This window comes from Grus americana, chromosome 4 (genome assembly GCF_028858705.1).
Source record: "Grus americana isolate bGruAme1 chromosome 4, bGruAme1.mat, whole genome shotgun sequence".
Classification (NCBI taxonomy): Eukaryota; Metazoa; Chordata; class Aves; order Gruiformes; family Gruidae; genus Grus; species Grus americana.
In genome coordinates, this window is record NC_072855.1 from 33,386,980 (window position 1) to 33,404,889 (window position 17,910).

A 17,910-nucleotide genomic window follows, 5' to 3' on the forward strand; every position below is an offset into this window, starting at 1 on the left:
TGACCTGGGGGAAAAAAAAACCCTAAAAAATTTAGATCAGACCACCCTCTCAGTGTTTGTGAGGCACCTCAACTATGTGTACAGCAAATGAGTATGAAGAAACATACTCATTTTTGTTCTTTGTATCTTTCTGTTTAAAAAAAAAAAAGGTTAAATGAAATCCCAAAGTTGCAAGTAGTTCGTATACATTTCCTCAGTGAAATGGTCTTAGCTTCCATTGCAATGCCTAGGGCAGCAGAAGCAGGGGGAGGCAGTATAGTGACGTTAGAAATAGATGTGTCTATCTGTAACAAGAGAAAATTAAATGTTTTGTTGGGCTTGAGAAAACCCTCAGAAGAAGTGCCTTCAGAGTTGACAGATGAAGGTTAAATCAATAAGCACTTAATCACATTCATCCCTTTTTCTATAGTAAGGCAGATAGAGTCAGACATAGTTGCTGGGGGTTTTGTTTTCAAAGAGCAGCTTTCAGTCAATGGCAGGCATCAGTATTCGGGCTCTGGACAGACTTCCGTGGGATTTAGCTGGGCTTTTGCAACTGGAAAGCAATTTCCAGTGTGGAAATGTGGATTGTCTTGCACAAGGGGCATACCGAAAGCTCATTAGTTAATGACTGTAAATAGTCTACACTGCCTTGCTCCACATATGCTAAAGTGGGACAGGACTAATTAAGCAAGTAAACTTAATACTTATTTTTAAATGACAAAGTAATTTGATTATGGCTGTTATGCAACTAATTTCCAAATAAATCTGAACAACCCCCTACCAGATTAAGGTGCAAACTCAGCAGTATATGATGTGCCCTTCACAGTACAGACTGTAACATTTCATTTGGTTTAACCAATTTATATGAATCAAATGCCCCAGAAGCTGCACTTCACACTACACATTAATTTTTCCCTAATCTAAATCATGCTACTATGTTCATTTTGGTTTACATAGGCTCAGTATTCATGACTGAGATTACAAATGGACTCTGGTAGTACAAATCATACTAACATGCTTCTGCTTGCATGCTTCAGTTAAAAAACCAAAACACCAAAACCACCCCCCCAACCCCCCCCCCCAAATTAGATGTACAACTAGACTACCCCTTTCTTTTTAATGTCAGCTTAAATAGTGGGATGCTGATTTCCGTGTGCTCTCAATGTGTTAGTGCTTTACACTCCTTTGAATGACTCCTTGCTGTGCTACTACAGGCATTGTTCTCAGGCCTAGAATATAATTTTCTTCACCCAGAAGCCATGTTTTTTATCAGCTGCTAAAGTTATTTGGCAAATAGTATTCCTTTGGTCCCTGCTTCCTCCAGTGTTGTTGGAGAGAGAGCTGTTACCATTTGCTGTAAGCTGGTAACCTAGTTACTGAAACAAGGGATGATTAAAGGTTATCCTCTGATGTTTCTTTTAGAAAAGGAAGCAATACTAAATAACGCTTAGCCAGTCATACTTGGGTGAAAGTTGACTTTGCATCTCAGATTTATGAGCAATAACTTGTTTCTCCTTCTGTAGACTTCTTAAATTTCAAATTATTAAAAAAAATAATCTTACAGTAGCCTTACTTTACTGGAATAGAAAACTGTCGTATCCTCTGCTCTGGACTTCTGCGCTACACTAATACTGCTCCGCATGTCCTGGCTATGAAGAATCATCTTGTGACTGGATGCCACAAACTTGTAGGTTTCACATAGAATGCCATTTGCGATAGAATCTCTGCAGACACCAGAGAGACAGCAAACGCTTCCCTTATGCCAGTGGCAACTCTGAACTCCTGGCTCAGTGGGAATGGGAATAGCACCTCTTTCCTGCGGGGGCTAAGAAAAGATAAGTGACCCATCATATCTATAGCCCCTAAGCTTGCCCTCCAGGGTCTGCTCTTTGCCTGCTACAAACCACAAGACTGGACATGGGAATTGAGTCGCAGCCAGTGACACAGACAGAACTACTGCCCTTTCTGCCATATGACATGTAACATGCATGGTGACTTCCACGGAGGCGTGAAATCAGTGCACGTGTACTCTGGTGAAAGAAGGTAATTCTTAAGAATATTTATTGTATTACCATTTATTATTTTTTTTGATTCAACAGAAAAATCTGCATTAAAAAAAAAATCTGTTAACAGGCCAAGAAAGATCTATAAATCAGTGAAAAGACATTTTTTTGGCTCAGATCTCATTTTTGATATTTCCCTAAGACCTTGTTTCTGTGACTAGATATGACACTGTGTAGGTTATTTTATAACAGGTTATCTTAGAGATATTCTCATATTGAACCAGAACACTAGCAATTCATCTTAAGTGCATACAAAAGAATTATATAACTGTACTGTCCCAGGTGGCCTTCTAATACCTAATTCTTTTTCACACTTGGTAGGTCCATTTTAACTCATGTGTGCTTAAGGAGTACTTTAATTTAAAAAAAACCCCAACCAAACAGCAAAAAATAACAAACGCACAAATGAACAACAAACCAAACCAAGAATACTGCAAAGACTGAAGAGATCTAGAGCTAACTGCTGAACTCATTTGGTAGAAATGGCTGAAATCAAACCAGATGTATATTAGTATATTTTTCTTGTCAGCAAAACTGCTGATCAGAAAGCAAGAAAGTCCCATGTGAGACAGGGTCCTCCAGTGTTAGAAGCTCATTGACATTTCTGTGTAGCTATTAGATTTATGAAGAAAGGAGTGAGGCTGAGGAATCTTTTTCCAGGAGTATTTTTCCTTGGAGGACCTCCAATGCAGACAAGCAGGTTCCAACGTAGGAAAGGTAGAGGACTACCAAGGACTACAGGGGTCTGGGCATTCCCGCAGGTAAGTCTCTGTGTGGCCATTATACACCTCCATCAGCGTTGTGCACACAGTCAGCTGATAGGCAGGTGGGAGGAAGAAGGAGGGGGAAGAAAAAAAAAAGAGAAAGCCTCGTTACAGTAATCAGTGAAAAACTGTCTCTGATGATACTAACTGAACAGGTCAACTAAAATGAGCATTTATCTTATTTAGTCAACAACATGCAAGTATGAATAGCTCGTGGCCTCAGCCAAAAATGCTGCCTCTGCTGAACACAGTAACTGAACTTCTCATTCAAAAACTCCTCTCAACTCTTTAGTCTTTTTTTTTTTCCCTAAACACCAAAACCTCAATTTCAGACTAAAATATCTTCTGTTGCAAGAAGAATGTGACTGTAGTATGTGTAAACCATAAAGTATATTAACGTGTTTCATACTACTTATAAGGTCATGTATCACAGGTTAATTCAGGTTAGTAGAGTCCTTAAGATGTCTGTAGTGAAATGCTGCCTCAAACCAGAGCCAGCTACTCAGAGCTTTAAAGCTGTAGGGCCTTTGGAAAACAGCTATTCCAGCAATTACATTTTGCTTTTACAAGTTAACGTGGCATTTGGTTCGGTTTTACGTGCATGTGTTCACCTAAAAAACCCTGAATGTACCACTGTGACCTCCTCCTCAGATGCACAGGAGTTGGTGGTCTGCCCCTCACCCCCCACTCTACACTTTCTGCAAAAATAGAAGCGTTACCTTATTGAGGACAGGCTTTGTGGAGAGAACATCATAAATTGCTGGTAAGGAGATGTTCTGAAAGAAAATAATACATTGATGTTAACAGACATTAACCTGTTAGTGTAAATACTGACAACTGCAACTTTTACTGCTCAATCGGATAATAAGGTAAAGCTTTAAAAGTACATGATACTCATACACCTTGAGATCAGAACATGGGTTGCAAAAACTCGAGCAGACGAGATCTCAGTACAACATGGGACACCTGACTGTCAGCGTTTGCTGCCTCACAGCGTGTGTTTGAATTTCACTGGTGATAAAACAGCTCAGGAAACAATTAAAATCTCTCTCAAAGTATTTCCGGGTTTATCTCCCTGCATATGCAGCCGCAGAAAACATTAGATGAAGTGAAAGCCTAAAACCACAAAACACTTGTGTAAAGAGCCGCCTGGTACTTTATTACCCAGAAGCACAGACAAATTGTCACAAACCCGTTAGGCACTTCTGTCATCGCAGCTGTGCTTGCAAATGCCCCGAATGCTCCTGGCTCTGTCAGATCAGGACTGTAACCTGGGAGTTTCAAAACAGCACGATGAGGTATTTGGAGGATGTTTACCTCTTGCATTGTCTGGTTCAGGCATTTCATTGCAGGTGTTCTACGATTATCCAAGATTAGCGGAGGCTTCCAGCGATCGTAGTTTGTTTCTAACACGTACCACGTGCCTTTCTTGATATCAAGGCTGGAAAAGAGGTATATGTTTGTGTTTTGCTTCTCTAAGTATATAGTAAGTACATATATAGTATATACTATATATAGCTAGATTTTTTTTTAGGCTTGCTGTGGTATTTTTCAATGATGCTAAAGAAGCAAGTTCTTGCACAACAGAAGTCACAAGAAACATAGGACACCGTTATTGGTGGAACTTGTCCTCTTCTGGAAGGCTGAGTCAAGTGTTGGGTTAAGCATACTCACTCCCAGATATCCAGAGTAGCTGTCCTGGAACGAGTTATCACGCATCCTTCTCCAGAATTTTTTCCACCCAGTATAAAGTAAGCTGGAGCCAGCAGTCTTGTTTTTGCCAGTTTGTCTTTTGCATCCTGGTAGCTGCAGATAACAAAGTGGTGTTGGACTACCAAACGCTATAAATGGTTCAAGTACTGAAGAATGAGTTTCACAGACCCAGGAAAAGTTTGGGTAGTTACACCTTGCTTCCCCTTTCATGGACATACAAGGAGATTGTATTGCAACGAAGGAATGCATTTAAGCAAAACTCCTCCACTCACTCTGTACTGAAAGTATGGTTGTTGCAAGGGGCTTTTTGCACTTTTTCTATATTTAAAACAGGAATAAAATAATGTCATGCTGTGTCATATTCCACCTAGTTCATTTACTGCATGAGAGCTTTGTTTCTGTTTACTTCTTATAATATACTACTACCTGTTGGATGTGTTTTGAAGCAGAATGCTGTTATGCATTCAGATACCAACAGGTTAATTAGAAAAATAAAATAAAATTGAGAGAACTATTTGAGGAGTTTTAAGGTATCATGTGTGATGCCTCCCCCCACTAGAGTACCATCAAACCCAGAACTATTTAATGTTGAGGCTTCTAGGAAGAGATCTGTATCATTAGATACTAAGCACATGTTTACAGTATTCATGCCAGCTGAAAGCAAAGCAGATTAAAGCAGTAGAATTTTTTTTTGGGGGGGGGAGAAATACCTTGTAGCATTCTCTAATACTGTTCTTGTAAGAAAGCCCATCCACATGCCATCTCTTCTACCAAGAAACCATTCAAAGATTCCTGCAAAATATCACTGGTTACAACAATTTGTTTTCACAATGTTCACTCATGCTATTCAAACTTTCACAGCCTTTAATACGAACTGGTTTATCTTACTCATCTGGAATCTTTTCACTGTTTGTGTGCCTGTTTATTAAAATAACTGGTCAAGGTCTGGAAAACTTGTACAGAAATAATGAAAGAAATGAGCATTACTCACCCACATAACCACCATCAAGACTGAAACGCTCATTCATTGTCAGAGTGAACAAGTCCTGAAAAGCATTAAATAAGTCAACCTGCATCCATCACCAGCCAATTGATACCAATAATAAACAAGAGACAGCATTGCAATTTATGTGCCAATTGGGATTCTTGCTCATTAGACTCTTCCCCTTTGAGTAATGGGCTGCAAGATCAAGCCCATGCAGAGAAGAACCTAATTTATGACTGCCTGAGCAAGTAGAAATGATAATTCAGCTTTCTGACCTGGCAGAGCAATCCAGCAAACCATGCTTTTATGCTAAGCAACTCAAGCCTCTGGCCAGTTTTCTCTTGGTCCTTGTTGCATCACTGAATTACCAATTTTCCTTCCTCTGTTGTATGTAACCTTCTTTTCAGACCTCTGAACACTATTCTAGTTTGAAGGCAGATTTTTAAGTCCTAGTGCTACATACACCCTGATTGCTGTTCACGTGGGCATAAAGCTGTACATAATTCAATCATCTGGGCTACTTGCAACACACAATTCAAACTCAAATCCCAGTCTTCTTCAACTAGTGCTTCTTTCAGAGGAAAGCAGAATTCAGCTACACTGGATCATTTTCAGAATGGACTCTTCCCAAGTTATTTGGCCAGAAGACAAAAATGGATACAATGCAGGTAGTTATGCCAGAAATGCTCTACTATGAAAAGGACTGCCTATAATAGACAATAGTGGCAGAGCATGTAGAAAAGGAGTTGTGCTAAGCTGGAGACTCTGGTACTGTTGGTTTTTAAGATGTAGGTTAAACCTAGATTTCAGGTGCCTATTTAAAAAAAATAAATAAAAAAATCTTGCAATGTAGGACTCCTTTTCCAGGAAGTATTGGAGAAAGAATTAAAATAGCACAAGCATACTGTTTCACCTCTGGGATCACAGCAGGATCTATTTGCTAGCAGGAAACTCCAACCACTTGAGCACTTTGTATTCACTCCTGTTCATATTCAGAATTCTACATCGGTCTTAAGAATTGTCCAAACATAAATATTTCATTTAGGCAATCTCCTTTTACAAGGAAGAGTGCAGCATTGTTTTCTTTTGCCTTTCTTCAAATAGCTATACTGTGTACCAGAACAATTAAGAGATCATTTATTAAAAAAACATCCCAAGGCCAAGGATGAAAGCAGGAAAATTTACATCTTAAAGGAAAGTCTGAAGCATTATTAACAAATTGACAAGCCCCCTTCCCCATACTTACTGGTTTGACTCCAGACACCATGCCTATGTATCCTGCAAAATTCGTAGACTTGAATACTGTTTTGTTGTTTCTCTGGAAGTCCAAGTTTACCACTATAGGCTTCAGTTCCCGAGTTAAAGTCCAGGAATTATTTTTAACATCCCACCTGCAGAAGACGGTACAACATTCAAAACTTCTCTCCTTCAGTTGCTTTTAAAACTTTCCTTCACAGCACATATCCTGTATATGATGCCTGTCCTCTGATCTTACTCACGTCAGCCAATGCCACTGCCGAGCAGTCACCTGAGCAAGGGACAACTAGGACGTCTAAATGCATAGGCAGTCAGTGAAAAGAACCAAGTCTTGTTCGAACCAAGAGCATATACACCACTCGGTATTAAGCAGCATGACTGTTACAGTTGCTTTGTTTTGAACACACATAACTTTATTCTGTTCCTGCTGGCAAAGGGAGGCCGCTATGGGTACTGCCTGTGACACCAAACCTACTGTGTCTTGAAAGCATGTGTAGCTTGTTCTGCACCAGAATGAGCTGGTGCCCTCAAATTCTTATTTTTCAAAGGGAGAAAACAAATCACATACTACTGGGTTTGCTCTACATGAAGGGAAGTCCCAATCCTAGTTTGTAAAATAAGCCAGAACAGTTTGTAGCAAGAGAGTGCTAAAGAACACTTAGCAGACCATTGAATTCTCTGCAAATAGTCCACGTTCTGGGAGCAGCTTTGAAGGTTGCCTTAATTTCCAGGGACCATGTTCCCAGTATTTCTGACAAGTGGGAGAGGTTCACCACAAGCCAAACCAAGGGACAGGTGGAGTCACAGTTGACAACGTTTGAGTTTTTGATAGGTAGGTAAGAATTTTCATGAAGATGGACACTTCAGTTCTATCTGGGCATTGAGAGTCATCTGGATGAGTGATGTCACAAAATACACTAGCATAATAAAAGCAAACACTGAACTACCTGATCACGAGGTATGAAATGAGAACTAAAAGAGAATCCAGTGCTGGGCAACAAGCTACAGAGTTTGTATCCAAATGAATGAGATCACTGGAATACAAATCACTGCCTTCTGAGTAGAAATGCTGAATGATGGGAAGTGCCAGCAGAGCACAGTACAGTAAACGACGGATAATTTGGAAAAAAAACAACCACAAAACCAAGCCCCAATCCAATCCACATTGCATACAATAAAATTGATGCTTCTGTCCCATCACGTAAAGAACAGGATGTAATGCGCCTCAGAGATTCTTTTGTTCATTTTAGCTTTTTTTCACAACATGCAACGCAGAGTTACTTGTCACAGTCTTAACAACATCCAATTCATCATTTAGACTCAAAGAATGCATGTAAATATTTCAAGTTCAGCTAGTTTTTTCCTTAGGGTTAAAAAAAAAAGGAAAAAAAAAAGCACAAGTTTAAGTACTTACCCAAGAAAGAGTCCAAAATCCAAGTTTCTGGCATGGTATAGCTTCCCTACATAACAATAAATAAATAAATAAATAAATACATACATACATAAATACCATTTTCTAAAGAGAGAGACATACATTTCAGCTTAGAAACCCAGGAAATGAGCAAGCAGGAAAACTATCTGGGAAAGTAAGCAGGGAAAATAACATTCCCTAGTTGCCCTTTTCATAAGCACAGAAAAATGGTGGGGTGTTTTGGATCAGAGAAGTGTTTTGCCATAACTGAAACCAAGTAATCTTGTAAACTGCTGTCCATCTCAGCCTCAGATGCTTTCCACCTTATCTTAATGCAATGGTAATACCTTGAGCTTCTCTCAAAGTGAGACATTTGTAAGCCCTCTGAGACTCCCTCAGAAATTTCCGAAGCCGGAACAGGTGCAGACAAGGGCTGCAGAACTGGGTAAGAGAATGACAGAGTCTCTTTCTTAAAACAGACTATCCATTTTCCCTAGCACCATACATGTGAGATAGCTAGAAACTAGATGCAAAATGGATTGCACTAGAATCCCTCATGGCACTGAGATAGTATCAGGTGTCTGGCTGGTGCTTCTTTCCCCTAGACAAAACCAAACCAAACCACAAAAAAAACCCCAACAACAAAACCAGAAACAACCCATCCTTGCAAGTATTTTTTCCTTTTTTTAACGTAAGGCACCTGTGATCTCTTATTCCCTTCTCAAGGAATACCTTTGTATTATCATTGCTTTTAGTCTCTTCTACTAGACCTTCTTGCCTGCAAATGAGAAGGACTATGTTTGTATAATTGAGGAGGACCCTCTCCTACATAAGAGAAAACTGTTAACACTATTCTGGGTTGCATTACCTGTTTTATCTTCTGCCACTATTGATGTACATACAGTAAAAATTTCATAAAAGATGTTAAAAATCACAATTTCTCCTAGAACAAAAGAAAAAAAGTTCAATAGTTTGAAACTTTCGCCATGAACAGAAAAAAATGCTTAGAAAAAAGCATACTGCAAAGTTCAGCATTCTATAATATTTCTCTTAAGAACTTCTGTTTAAATCTCATTTGATCTTTGAAACGGCCAGTTCAGCAAAATCAAGAGCTTCCTGAAAGGCAAACAGAAGGATCAGAATGCCTTGGCCTTCTGCCTTACCATACAGAAGGCTGACAGTCATTGCTACTTCCTCCTCTGGAAACTTCAAAACAAGCTATAAAATTCACTTTAAAGAAGCAAGCTGCTACATGTACCACTATTCCCATGCAAGAGCTTCTGACCAGCACCAGAGGTACTGCTCCTGTCTGAGGGAAGCAGTGGAAGCAGGACTATGGACCTTCTCTGTCTCAATTCTGGAAGAATCCAGTGATTACTTCTCACCTGGAACTGCATTCTTTTGCAGGAGGTGCAGAAAGCAGGCAGGAGATGTGGCAAGGATCACAAAGGAAAGAAAGCTCAGCATGAAACTGAGTCTTGCCTTCTTGCTATGTCAAAAGCAGCCACACAGCTGAATGGGAAACCAATGAGAATCAAGGATCTCCCCCAAATTTTGATGCACAGGAGCTGAGAGTCACTCCGGTTCCCAAAACTCAGGAGTGAGAAGCTACAGCTCCACAGAGAAGTCCCAGCCTGACGACAGGCTTATGTGATTTATTGCCATTCTCCTCTAAAATACTGTTTGCATTTAGTGTGAGATGCAATTTATTGCTTTATCTACTTAATTAACAATTTATTTAAGTCACAGACGACTACAACTATACTGCAGATTGGTACATATACTAATTTTAAACCAGCCTGGATTCCTAGTTTTTCACTACCTTAATAAAGTATTGGAAACCATTACCCAAAGGAATCCCAGATGAATTTGCAATCCCTTGGAGTTCTTCATTGAAAGGATAAGGAAGCGTGGCAGTCAGACGAGCCTGAAAGGAAAAGTTTTGTACATTGTTTGTGTAAATTAATGCTATTTTGTTACTTAAAACAAACCTCTCTCCAATAGGTGGATCCTTCTCACAACTGTTAAATTTAGTATTTAATTCCTCTGCAGCCTGCAGAACTTGAGCATGTTTGTAGAGTACTTGAAAGACAAGTACATACTTAGGAAAAGCAAAAGCTATGACTTATCAAAATATTGACATGTGAGCAACGGAGATTAGCAGAGTGTCTTAATTATCGTTAGCAGCAATAGACAGAACAGAGTGAAGTAGGACTCTCGTATGTTAAGAGCTCAACTGGAACTGAGCTTGACGTCAGTGTTTAAGGGAACCCCTAACTGACTACCTGTATATGCTACCTTTATGTCAACCCCACTCAGGCACACAGGGGTACAAATGAAGTGTGGCCAGCATGACCTAAGGCTGCTGTAAATAAAGGTGGGGGACAGATGTGACCTTCTGCTGTCTCTACTGCTACACTGGTTTCCCCTGTCCTGATTCTATGCCAAAGCCTATTTTAATCAGAACCATATTATTTTTTAAGATGAAGCCCGCTCAAAGTTGCCCCTTTAATCGGACATCTACTACAGTTTTCAAAACCTGATTTTATTCTACTGTTTAAAAGGAGTTGAACATGGCAAAGAGAATTTCAGTGAAGCATTTTGCTACAGTGACTAAGTCAGTAGCATATATGTCTAGCATGACTGATCCAAACTTGAAAAACTCTTAGAAAAAATTAGAGGAGGAGGGTTTCAAGGTTTCAGAGTAATTCAGAGTAGGCAAGAAGGCAAAATTTCACCAAGGCAGCAAAATTTCAGAGTAACTCTTCAAAACAGCATTTTTGTTCTGGAAGTGGAAGAATTATCACTTGTAAAGTTCTTAGTTGCCAAATTTAGTAGCATTCTAATTCTGGTAGTCAGAGCATACAGTATTAAAATAATTAAGCTGAAAATACTTACTATTTTGTTATCCACTATGTCAACAACTTTGCCACTGGGGAAGAAGGTATTTGCTATATCTTTAATATTCTGAACCACAGTCTTCAGCTAAAAAGAACAAGGGCTTTTATTGAATAGAAGATCTTGAGCATAAGAATTGCTAGAACTAATACTAACAGAACTTCTTCACATACTTTTCAAAAACACATTTTTGTTGAAAAGATATGTATTTAAAGAAAGTGCCAAATGTGATGTTCTCGGTGAGAACCCCCCCCCCAACTCCCCATTAAAGAGTCACTCTTCAAGCTTTATTCAAATAACTTTCTAGATGAGCTCCAACATGTCCCTCTACCAGAGAAAACAAATTACAGGAAAAAGCCATCCTCGTCTTCTGTTCCTTTGATGACATTTTAATACTCTGCACTCTACTATCTTTAAAAATGTTAATGAAAACCTTTTTGCTTAAGCACTTATGTTCTTGAAGCCAAAAGATTCAATAAACTTCTTATAAAAGTACATGCTTTCCATTTGTGACGTGAATGGCCACAAATAGAGTTCCACTCCATGTGATCTAACTCCAAAGTACATGAAAGATAAAACCTTTCAGAATTTAAGGTGCAACCTGAAGCTTCCAACGTCCACTGGCTTAAACGAGACTTTTAAAATAAATATTACAGTGTGAGTAGAATTTGCCTGGCTTTCAGAGTTGAAAGGTCAAAGTCAGCAGGGATACAGGAAAAATTCCTGGCCTCTTTTGAGAAATTAAGCATTACTGAATTGAATTTTCAGCAACCTTCAGAAGAACAGCTGTTCTAAGTAGTTTAAAATAGGCTCAAGTATTTAAAAAATTATTTCTGCTGTGTAAACACCAGTGCTGCAACCAGCATCCCTGAGAAGGGCAAGCAGTTCTCCATTTCCCCCTCGCCATTTCAAACCACTGCATGAGATGATGAGAGAAGCAGGGATGCGCAGAGGAGAAGGGATTCTGCCTCAGTTTTACTTCAGTTCACTGAGGCTGTCCCTTTGGTGTACTCCTCCCCCTTCGTTCTGTATTACTTCATGAGTAAAGAGCTTTGGTAAATGAAAGCCTGCTTTATTGCTGCACCAATGTTTATTTCTCTACATCCCAAACATCAGTGCCCCTATACTTGATGCTGTGAGCTCAAGTGTTGAACAGAAAAAAGTTTTACTCAATCAATTCTTTTAGTCTAGAATCATATTAAAAAAGTCAACTAGAAATACTATCCCTTTTGGAGAATTTTAGCACAGGTATTCCCTTCCGAACCTGTTTTCAAAATAAAAGGCCACGTACTAGTTTTATTCCTGCTAAGCTTCAAAGCAAGCTCTGCATTTCATACCTCTGTCTTTTTGTCATGCATCAAGTTATCCCATCTTTTGCTGGGAGGTAAATCAAGATTTATGACATATGTGGGTACGTTCCCTTTGAACCTGAAAGATAAGTATCAGAGTTCAAATTTAAAGGTGGTTTTGAAAAAACATTTGACAAAATAGGTGCTTCCCACCTGTCACTAGCATTTTCTAGATCTGCAACAGGAACAAATTACAAAAAAAAAAAAACCCTGTTCAGACTTGCAAATCACTACTTTTCTGTAATTTTTTAGACAAGTTGAATTAGATTACTTACGTTGGTCCTGAAGGAGGGTATGTTTTACTCCTGCATTCTTCTCCATACTGTAAAGGCAGGGAAACATTACTATTTAGCTGCTTTGTTAAAACACTTTATTATTCTAGCAGACTTAGTTTTGAATGAAACCTTTAGGACTAGCCAGCTAACTTAATTCACAATGATTTGATAATAAAGGAAGAGAAAGTCTTGGGACTTTGGAAAGGGTGCAGAGAATACCAGAGGTAGGTGACAAACAGCAACTTCCCCGTGCTGACAGACCTTCAGACAGCTTGCCTACTGTAGTCTGAGGCAAGCACAAGCTTATGATAAATATACAAACCCATTTTTATTCAGTGCAATTCAATGAAGAGCACTTTGAAAGTATACTCTTTAGACAAGTTCAGAAACCTTAAATCTCAGTATGGACCAGTTTGTTCCATTTGTTCAATTCATAATCTCATTTTATAGCATCATTCATAATTATGCTTAGTGTTAAGCTTCACTGTGTAGCTGGGGCAGAGAAAACACACTGAACTTCGGGCAAATTACTCAGCCGGCATGACTTTTTATTTAGTGTGGAAAAGCGCTGCTGAACTGGTGCTAAATATTATGAGAGGTGCATTTCAGGAATATAACTAAAAACTAGTTACCTTCATTCCTGTAAGCATGGCTAGTTACAAATAAGAGTCTGAGAACTATATTTAGGCATACTCAAAGTGAATGCAAGGGTGTTTTCCCATCGACTACATAAAGCATGTGTATACATACATAAACATATGCATATACATGCCATAATTATAATTGCATGTTTTACCCAGGGAAATACAAGCAAATGCCTGCTAGCCGCACTTGTGGTTCCAGCCAGTTAAGAGCAGACCAGATTTGGTCCTCGAGCTACCTGAGCAGAGCAGTAAGCTCCCAAGAGCACAGTATGTCCCACTGGGAAAAAGGAGAGGTACACATGCTCTTCCGGCAGTCCATACAAAGGCTCCCAAAGCACAAATGTTTGGGAGACAGAACAGAAACAAAAATATGTAGGAGTAGGGATCCTTCCACCACTTGTCCCCCTCCCCACCCTTGATTTCCAATATTTATTTGGCTGCACTAATTAGATTACTAGTGTGTCCTTATAATGCATTCTGGCTCCAGTAAAAACTGAGACAAGATCTCTAGCAGCTACGTATTTGGGACAAACAAGATAATTGAAGTCCATGTTGTCTTTGGGCTAATCACATTATCTGTTTTTAATGCATTAATCTAGAAAACACAATGTCTTACACAATGCCACGGACTCTAAACACTGGCATTATTTGTTACAACTGGAAACAGGAATGTTAAAGTGGGATTGGCTTCTCTGTGTTATCATGTGTTTTCTTTTTGTATTGTTTCCAGTAGCTGGGAGAAAGCACGAGATTAATTTTGTTTTTCCTACACGCAAGACAAAGGCATAGGACCAGCAGCTATGTCTTTCCTAGATTTCACTGCAGTGCAGTCATAGCCTTTGCATAGCTGGAACAAAAGGTCAAACACAAGAGGCCATTTAATTTTCAAAATGAGGAAGTTTCAAAACAAGGAGGGTAGGGGAGTATATCAGATGACTAATTAGGCAACAAAAGTCAGAGGCTTTGTGCAAAGCCAAGCAAATACTTAAAAGTATTAATGCAATTGTCTTGTGACATTTTTCATCCTGCAATACTAAAATTAATCAGAAAAAATGACATTACATATACGTCCTACTGCAATGGATGCAGAGATTTGGCCCTTCAGGAAATATTTGTTGTCAAAATATGCTTCTTGACAGATAAAGCTTATAACAAAAAATTATCCGAAATGGAAGAAAGTTCAGTTGTATAGCCCATGCATACACAGAAGAAACAGTGGTGACCATGGAAACTGATTTCAGAGGATTTTACGTGATGTTCCAGGTGCTAAATGTTATGTCACTCCTGATGCTCTCTCCTGAGATTTTAATCTTGTATTTGAAGCTATTTTTATCTTCCCAGTCCTTTGCAACCTAAGCCACAAAAGAGGTGGGGAAAGAGACAGTTAAAGGAAGAGTTACGGGAGAAATACAAAGCAAATGTTCCCTCCTTACATGTCAGTAATTTTCGACTTCTCACCCGTCTATGTATAAAGCAAGCTAAAGAAACCAATAAACCCCCAAACAACCCGTACATCTTCCTAGCATTGACTGAGATATCTGAAGACAGCCAAGATTATTAAGAGTTTCTTTAGATAAACTATTATATGCTGACACATAAACACTAATTTTAAAAGATGTCAAGACAACCAGAGAACTAGAAGTGTTTTAGTGGTTTTTTATACAAAGTTCTAATGAGGAACAAAAAAATGGTTACCTTTTGCAATCAGCTAAAGACTAACTGCAAACTTTTCTGACAAGGTAAAAAGAAAAAAGGCACCTAAAGAATTTTCTTGCAGCAACAGAAAAACCGCCAGGCACTTTCTATCACCAGACTGAAATAAGCAGCCATGAAGTTACTGCTGTGGTCAGCGAGATCCTCCTTTCTGCAGAGGCTTGACACTGGAAGAGGAACAATAAATGCTCTCTCTGAGAAGCAGGAGCAGCCTTCCAGCATGGAAGTTTCTAACATGACAAACCAGAGGTTGTCTCCTAGAGAAAGCCAGAAGAAGCTGGCTCCAAACAGGAGGTCATCACTATAAATTTGCTTTTCAAACATGCATTGAGCCCCCTAAGAGGAATACAGCTCTTCGTGAATGGTGATTAAATGCACTAGTAGGTTGCGTATTTTGATTATCTGATGTACTGCTGACTTTCAAATTTGCATGTATGTAATGATACAAAAATGGATGCATGGCAGCATAGGATCAAAGCACTAAAAGAAGAACACAGTGGAGGAGAAAAAGAAGATGGTATGGGGAAAGACAGAAATAATAAGAAAAAATGGAAGTAGCACAGAACATTTATATTATGACCAATTGTATGAAAAAAAAAGTAGAGCAGAACAGTAACCAAATAGCTAGCAAACTGTCAAGATTAATTGCTACCTGGAAAAAAATATCAAGTAATAACTGTTATTATACACTGCAGTAAAGAAAATTAATGCACGGTTTAATGACTGCTGAGTAAGTATTTTAAAACCTGGCCTGATTTCACTAATATGAAATAGGCTGAATGTAGCTTGTCCAGCCTAAAGAGTTCCAGCACTTACTTTATTACCCTCAAAAATATTTTGGCGGTGGACCATCTCTGGCATCCTTCCTTAATATTCAGTGTTTCTCATTTTCATGGTTAAAAAATAAATATAAAATGACCTCTTTGAGCTATGAAATATGATTCTGTTGTTTAAGGACACGGCACTCAACCTCTTTCAGATAATCTGTTACATTCAGCATCTTTTGGTCTATGAACTCTGGTCGAACACATTTTTCTCTCTGCTCTTCTTCCCTTATGAGACGATGCCAACGCAGCAGTCTGGCATGCTGCAGCAGTCCGGCATGCTGCAGCAGTCCCAACGCTGTTCACGTTTCTGAACATGGAAGTTAAGAGTAGTCTTGCAGCGATGAAGAAATGAGGACCAAGCCAATTTAAATTACAGTTTGGACAAAAAGTTCAGTATGGTTGAGAGGGCCTAACGTAATTCATGGCATTCAGCTTCCATGTTCTTTGTTAATGAAAAGAAAGAACCCAACCAGCTGTAGCAGGGAAACAACAATGTATCCAAGCATCTTAACTGAAAATAAAATATCCAAGCCTGATACCTGGCTGCACAGCAGCACAACCTGCAACCTGGACACCCAGTGGATATTGTGCAAGTGTGAAGATGCACCAAGTGCAATCAAATGCAAAATCAAGCTCTATTGACAGACTTTGCTGATAGCTGGCACTTTTTCCCCCACTCCACACCCCAGGAAGCTTTTGGTTAAAATTCTGAAGGTGTTTTAAGCTGGCACTGACTTACAGCATCGGGAAGCTGGTCTTGGAGGGGAGGATGAGATTGGGTGCACAAAAGAGAAGAGGACCTAATTCTCTGATTCTCAGGATGCTAAGGGAACATGCAACGTCCAGATGTCCGCAGTCCTCCAAAGCCTTTCCTGCAGCTCTCCCCTCTCCCAAAACCCATACACATTTTCCTGAATTCAGTATAATTTGCTAGGAAAAGTCTTACAGCAAACACAAAATAATACAGAAAATTGTATGTTCCCAAAATACTTAAAAATATATTGCAAAAGAGTATTTTGAAATCCAGAGGTATTTAAAAATCTGTCCTTTTCACAGAGGATGAGGAGATTCAGAAGCTGAAGAGATGAAAGATTGCTTCGGTGCTTCAGGAATAAAAAACACATCAGGAAGCAAGAATAGCTGTTTGCATGCTCAGGAGATGGAAGCCGGCCTGTTCCAAATAACTCCCCTCCCCTGGACTTCACAATTCCACCAGAAGTTAAATACTTCACCTATTCAGTTAAAAAAACCAAACCAAAATAAAAAAAAACCCACCCAAAAATTACCCCCTAAGCCCACCTGCTCTACACTTCTCCCCTTAGGTGAAGCTATGGCAAATAGACTAAGCAGATTCAAAAGTGTATGTAGTTTTTAGCAAGCCCTTCTTAACTTCCCTTCCGAAAATCATTGCCTTGGTGTAACATTACACTATTTACATTAGAGATGTATATGAAACTGAAGGCAGGAATGCACAAGGACTAGTAAAACACACCCGATCAACACCGAGACTTGTAAACCACAGCCACGGCCGCGCCGGTTGCCAGAGGAGCCATTTAAAAGTTACGAAGTCCGTGAGGGCAGCCAGACGCTACCTTAAATTCCCACGCGTGAATTTAAAGGCACTCTTAGTCTCCTGCGTGGGGGAAGAGCGGCAGCAGCCAGCTCCCCTCACACCCACCGGGCCCGCCTCAGGCGGGTCGGGCCTCATCCCACCCCGCCATCTCCCCCCCACCCCCGCCGTGTGTGTGTGTCGGGGGGCGATCCGATCCGCGCCGTCCCCTTCCCCTCACCGTCGCCAAACTCACCGGGTCTGGCGCCCAAACGAGCTGCGCTACGACTAGCAGGGCGACGGGCGACAGCAGCGCCCAACCCGCCATCCTCCTTCCCGGCTCGGCAAGGCGCTTCCCGGTGTGGCGGCCCACATGACACCGCACCGCCCCGCCTGTCAGAGGGAGGCGGCAGCGGTAGGGCCGGGGCGGCGGCGGCAGGGCCCTGCCGCCGCCGCCCCGGCCCTACCGCCGCCGCCCAG

At 40.1% G+C, this 17,910-nt stretch overlaps 1 protein-coding gene across 2 annotated transcripts; it reads right to left on the reverse strand.

Moving 5' to 3' along the window:
- Positions 1-131: 131 nt before the first annotated feature.
- On the reverse strand, positions 132-17,832 carry ASAH1 (N-acylsphingosine amidohydrolase 1). Of its 2 annotated transcripts, none has more exons than XM_054824234.1 (14): positions 17,687-17,832; positions 12,698-12,744; positions 12,411-12,501; positions 11,074-11,160; positions 10,024-10,102; positions 9,044-9,118; positions 8,179-8,224; positions 6,754-6,898; positions 5,514-5,568; positions 5,233-5,314; positions 4,484-4,615; positions 4,127-4,250; positions 3,529-3,585; positions 132-284 (listed from the first exon to the last, which is right to left on the reverse strand). In XM_054824234.1, the coding sequence occupies exons 1-14, from the start codon at positions 17,756-17,758 to the stop codon at positions 135-137; spliced, it is 1,242 nt and encodes a 413-aa protein (XP_054680209.1). In that variant the 5' UTR covers positions 17,759-17,832; the 3' UTR covers positions 132-134. The 2 variants fall into 2 exon arrangements, with proteins under 2 accessions (XP_054680209.1, XP_054680210.1); XM_054824235.1 differs by lacking the exon at positions 132-284 and adding an exon at positions 2,042-2,860.
- Between the last annotated feature and the right edge of the window lie 78 nt (positions 17,833-17,910).

Coding starts and splice junctions, on each gene's coding strand:
- ASAH1 (XM_054824234.1), bottom strand. CDS start 17,758: ATGGCGGGTTGGGCGCTGCTGTCGCCCGTCGCCCTGCTAGTCGTAGCG. Junction 12,745..17,686: donor TCGTTTGGGCGCCAGACCCG/GTGAGTTTGGCG, acceptor CTGCCTTTACAG/TATGGAGAAGAATGCAGGAG. Junction 4,251..4,483: donor GCTACTCTGGATATCTGGGA/GTGAGTATGCTT, acceptor CCTCTTTTCCAG/CCTTGATATCAAGAAAGGCA.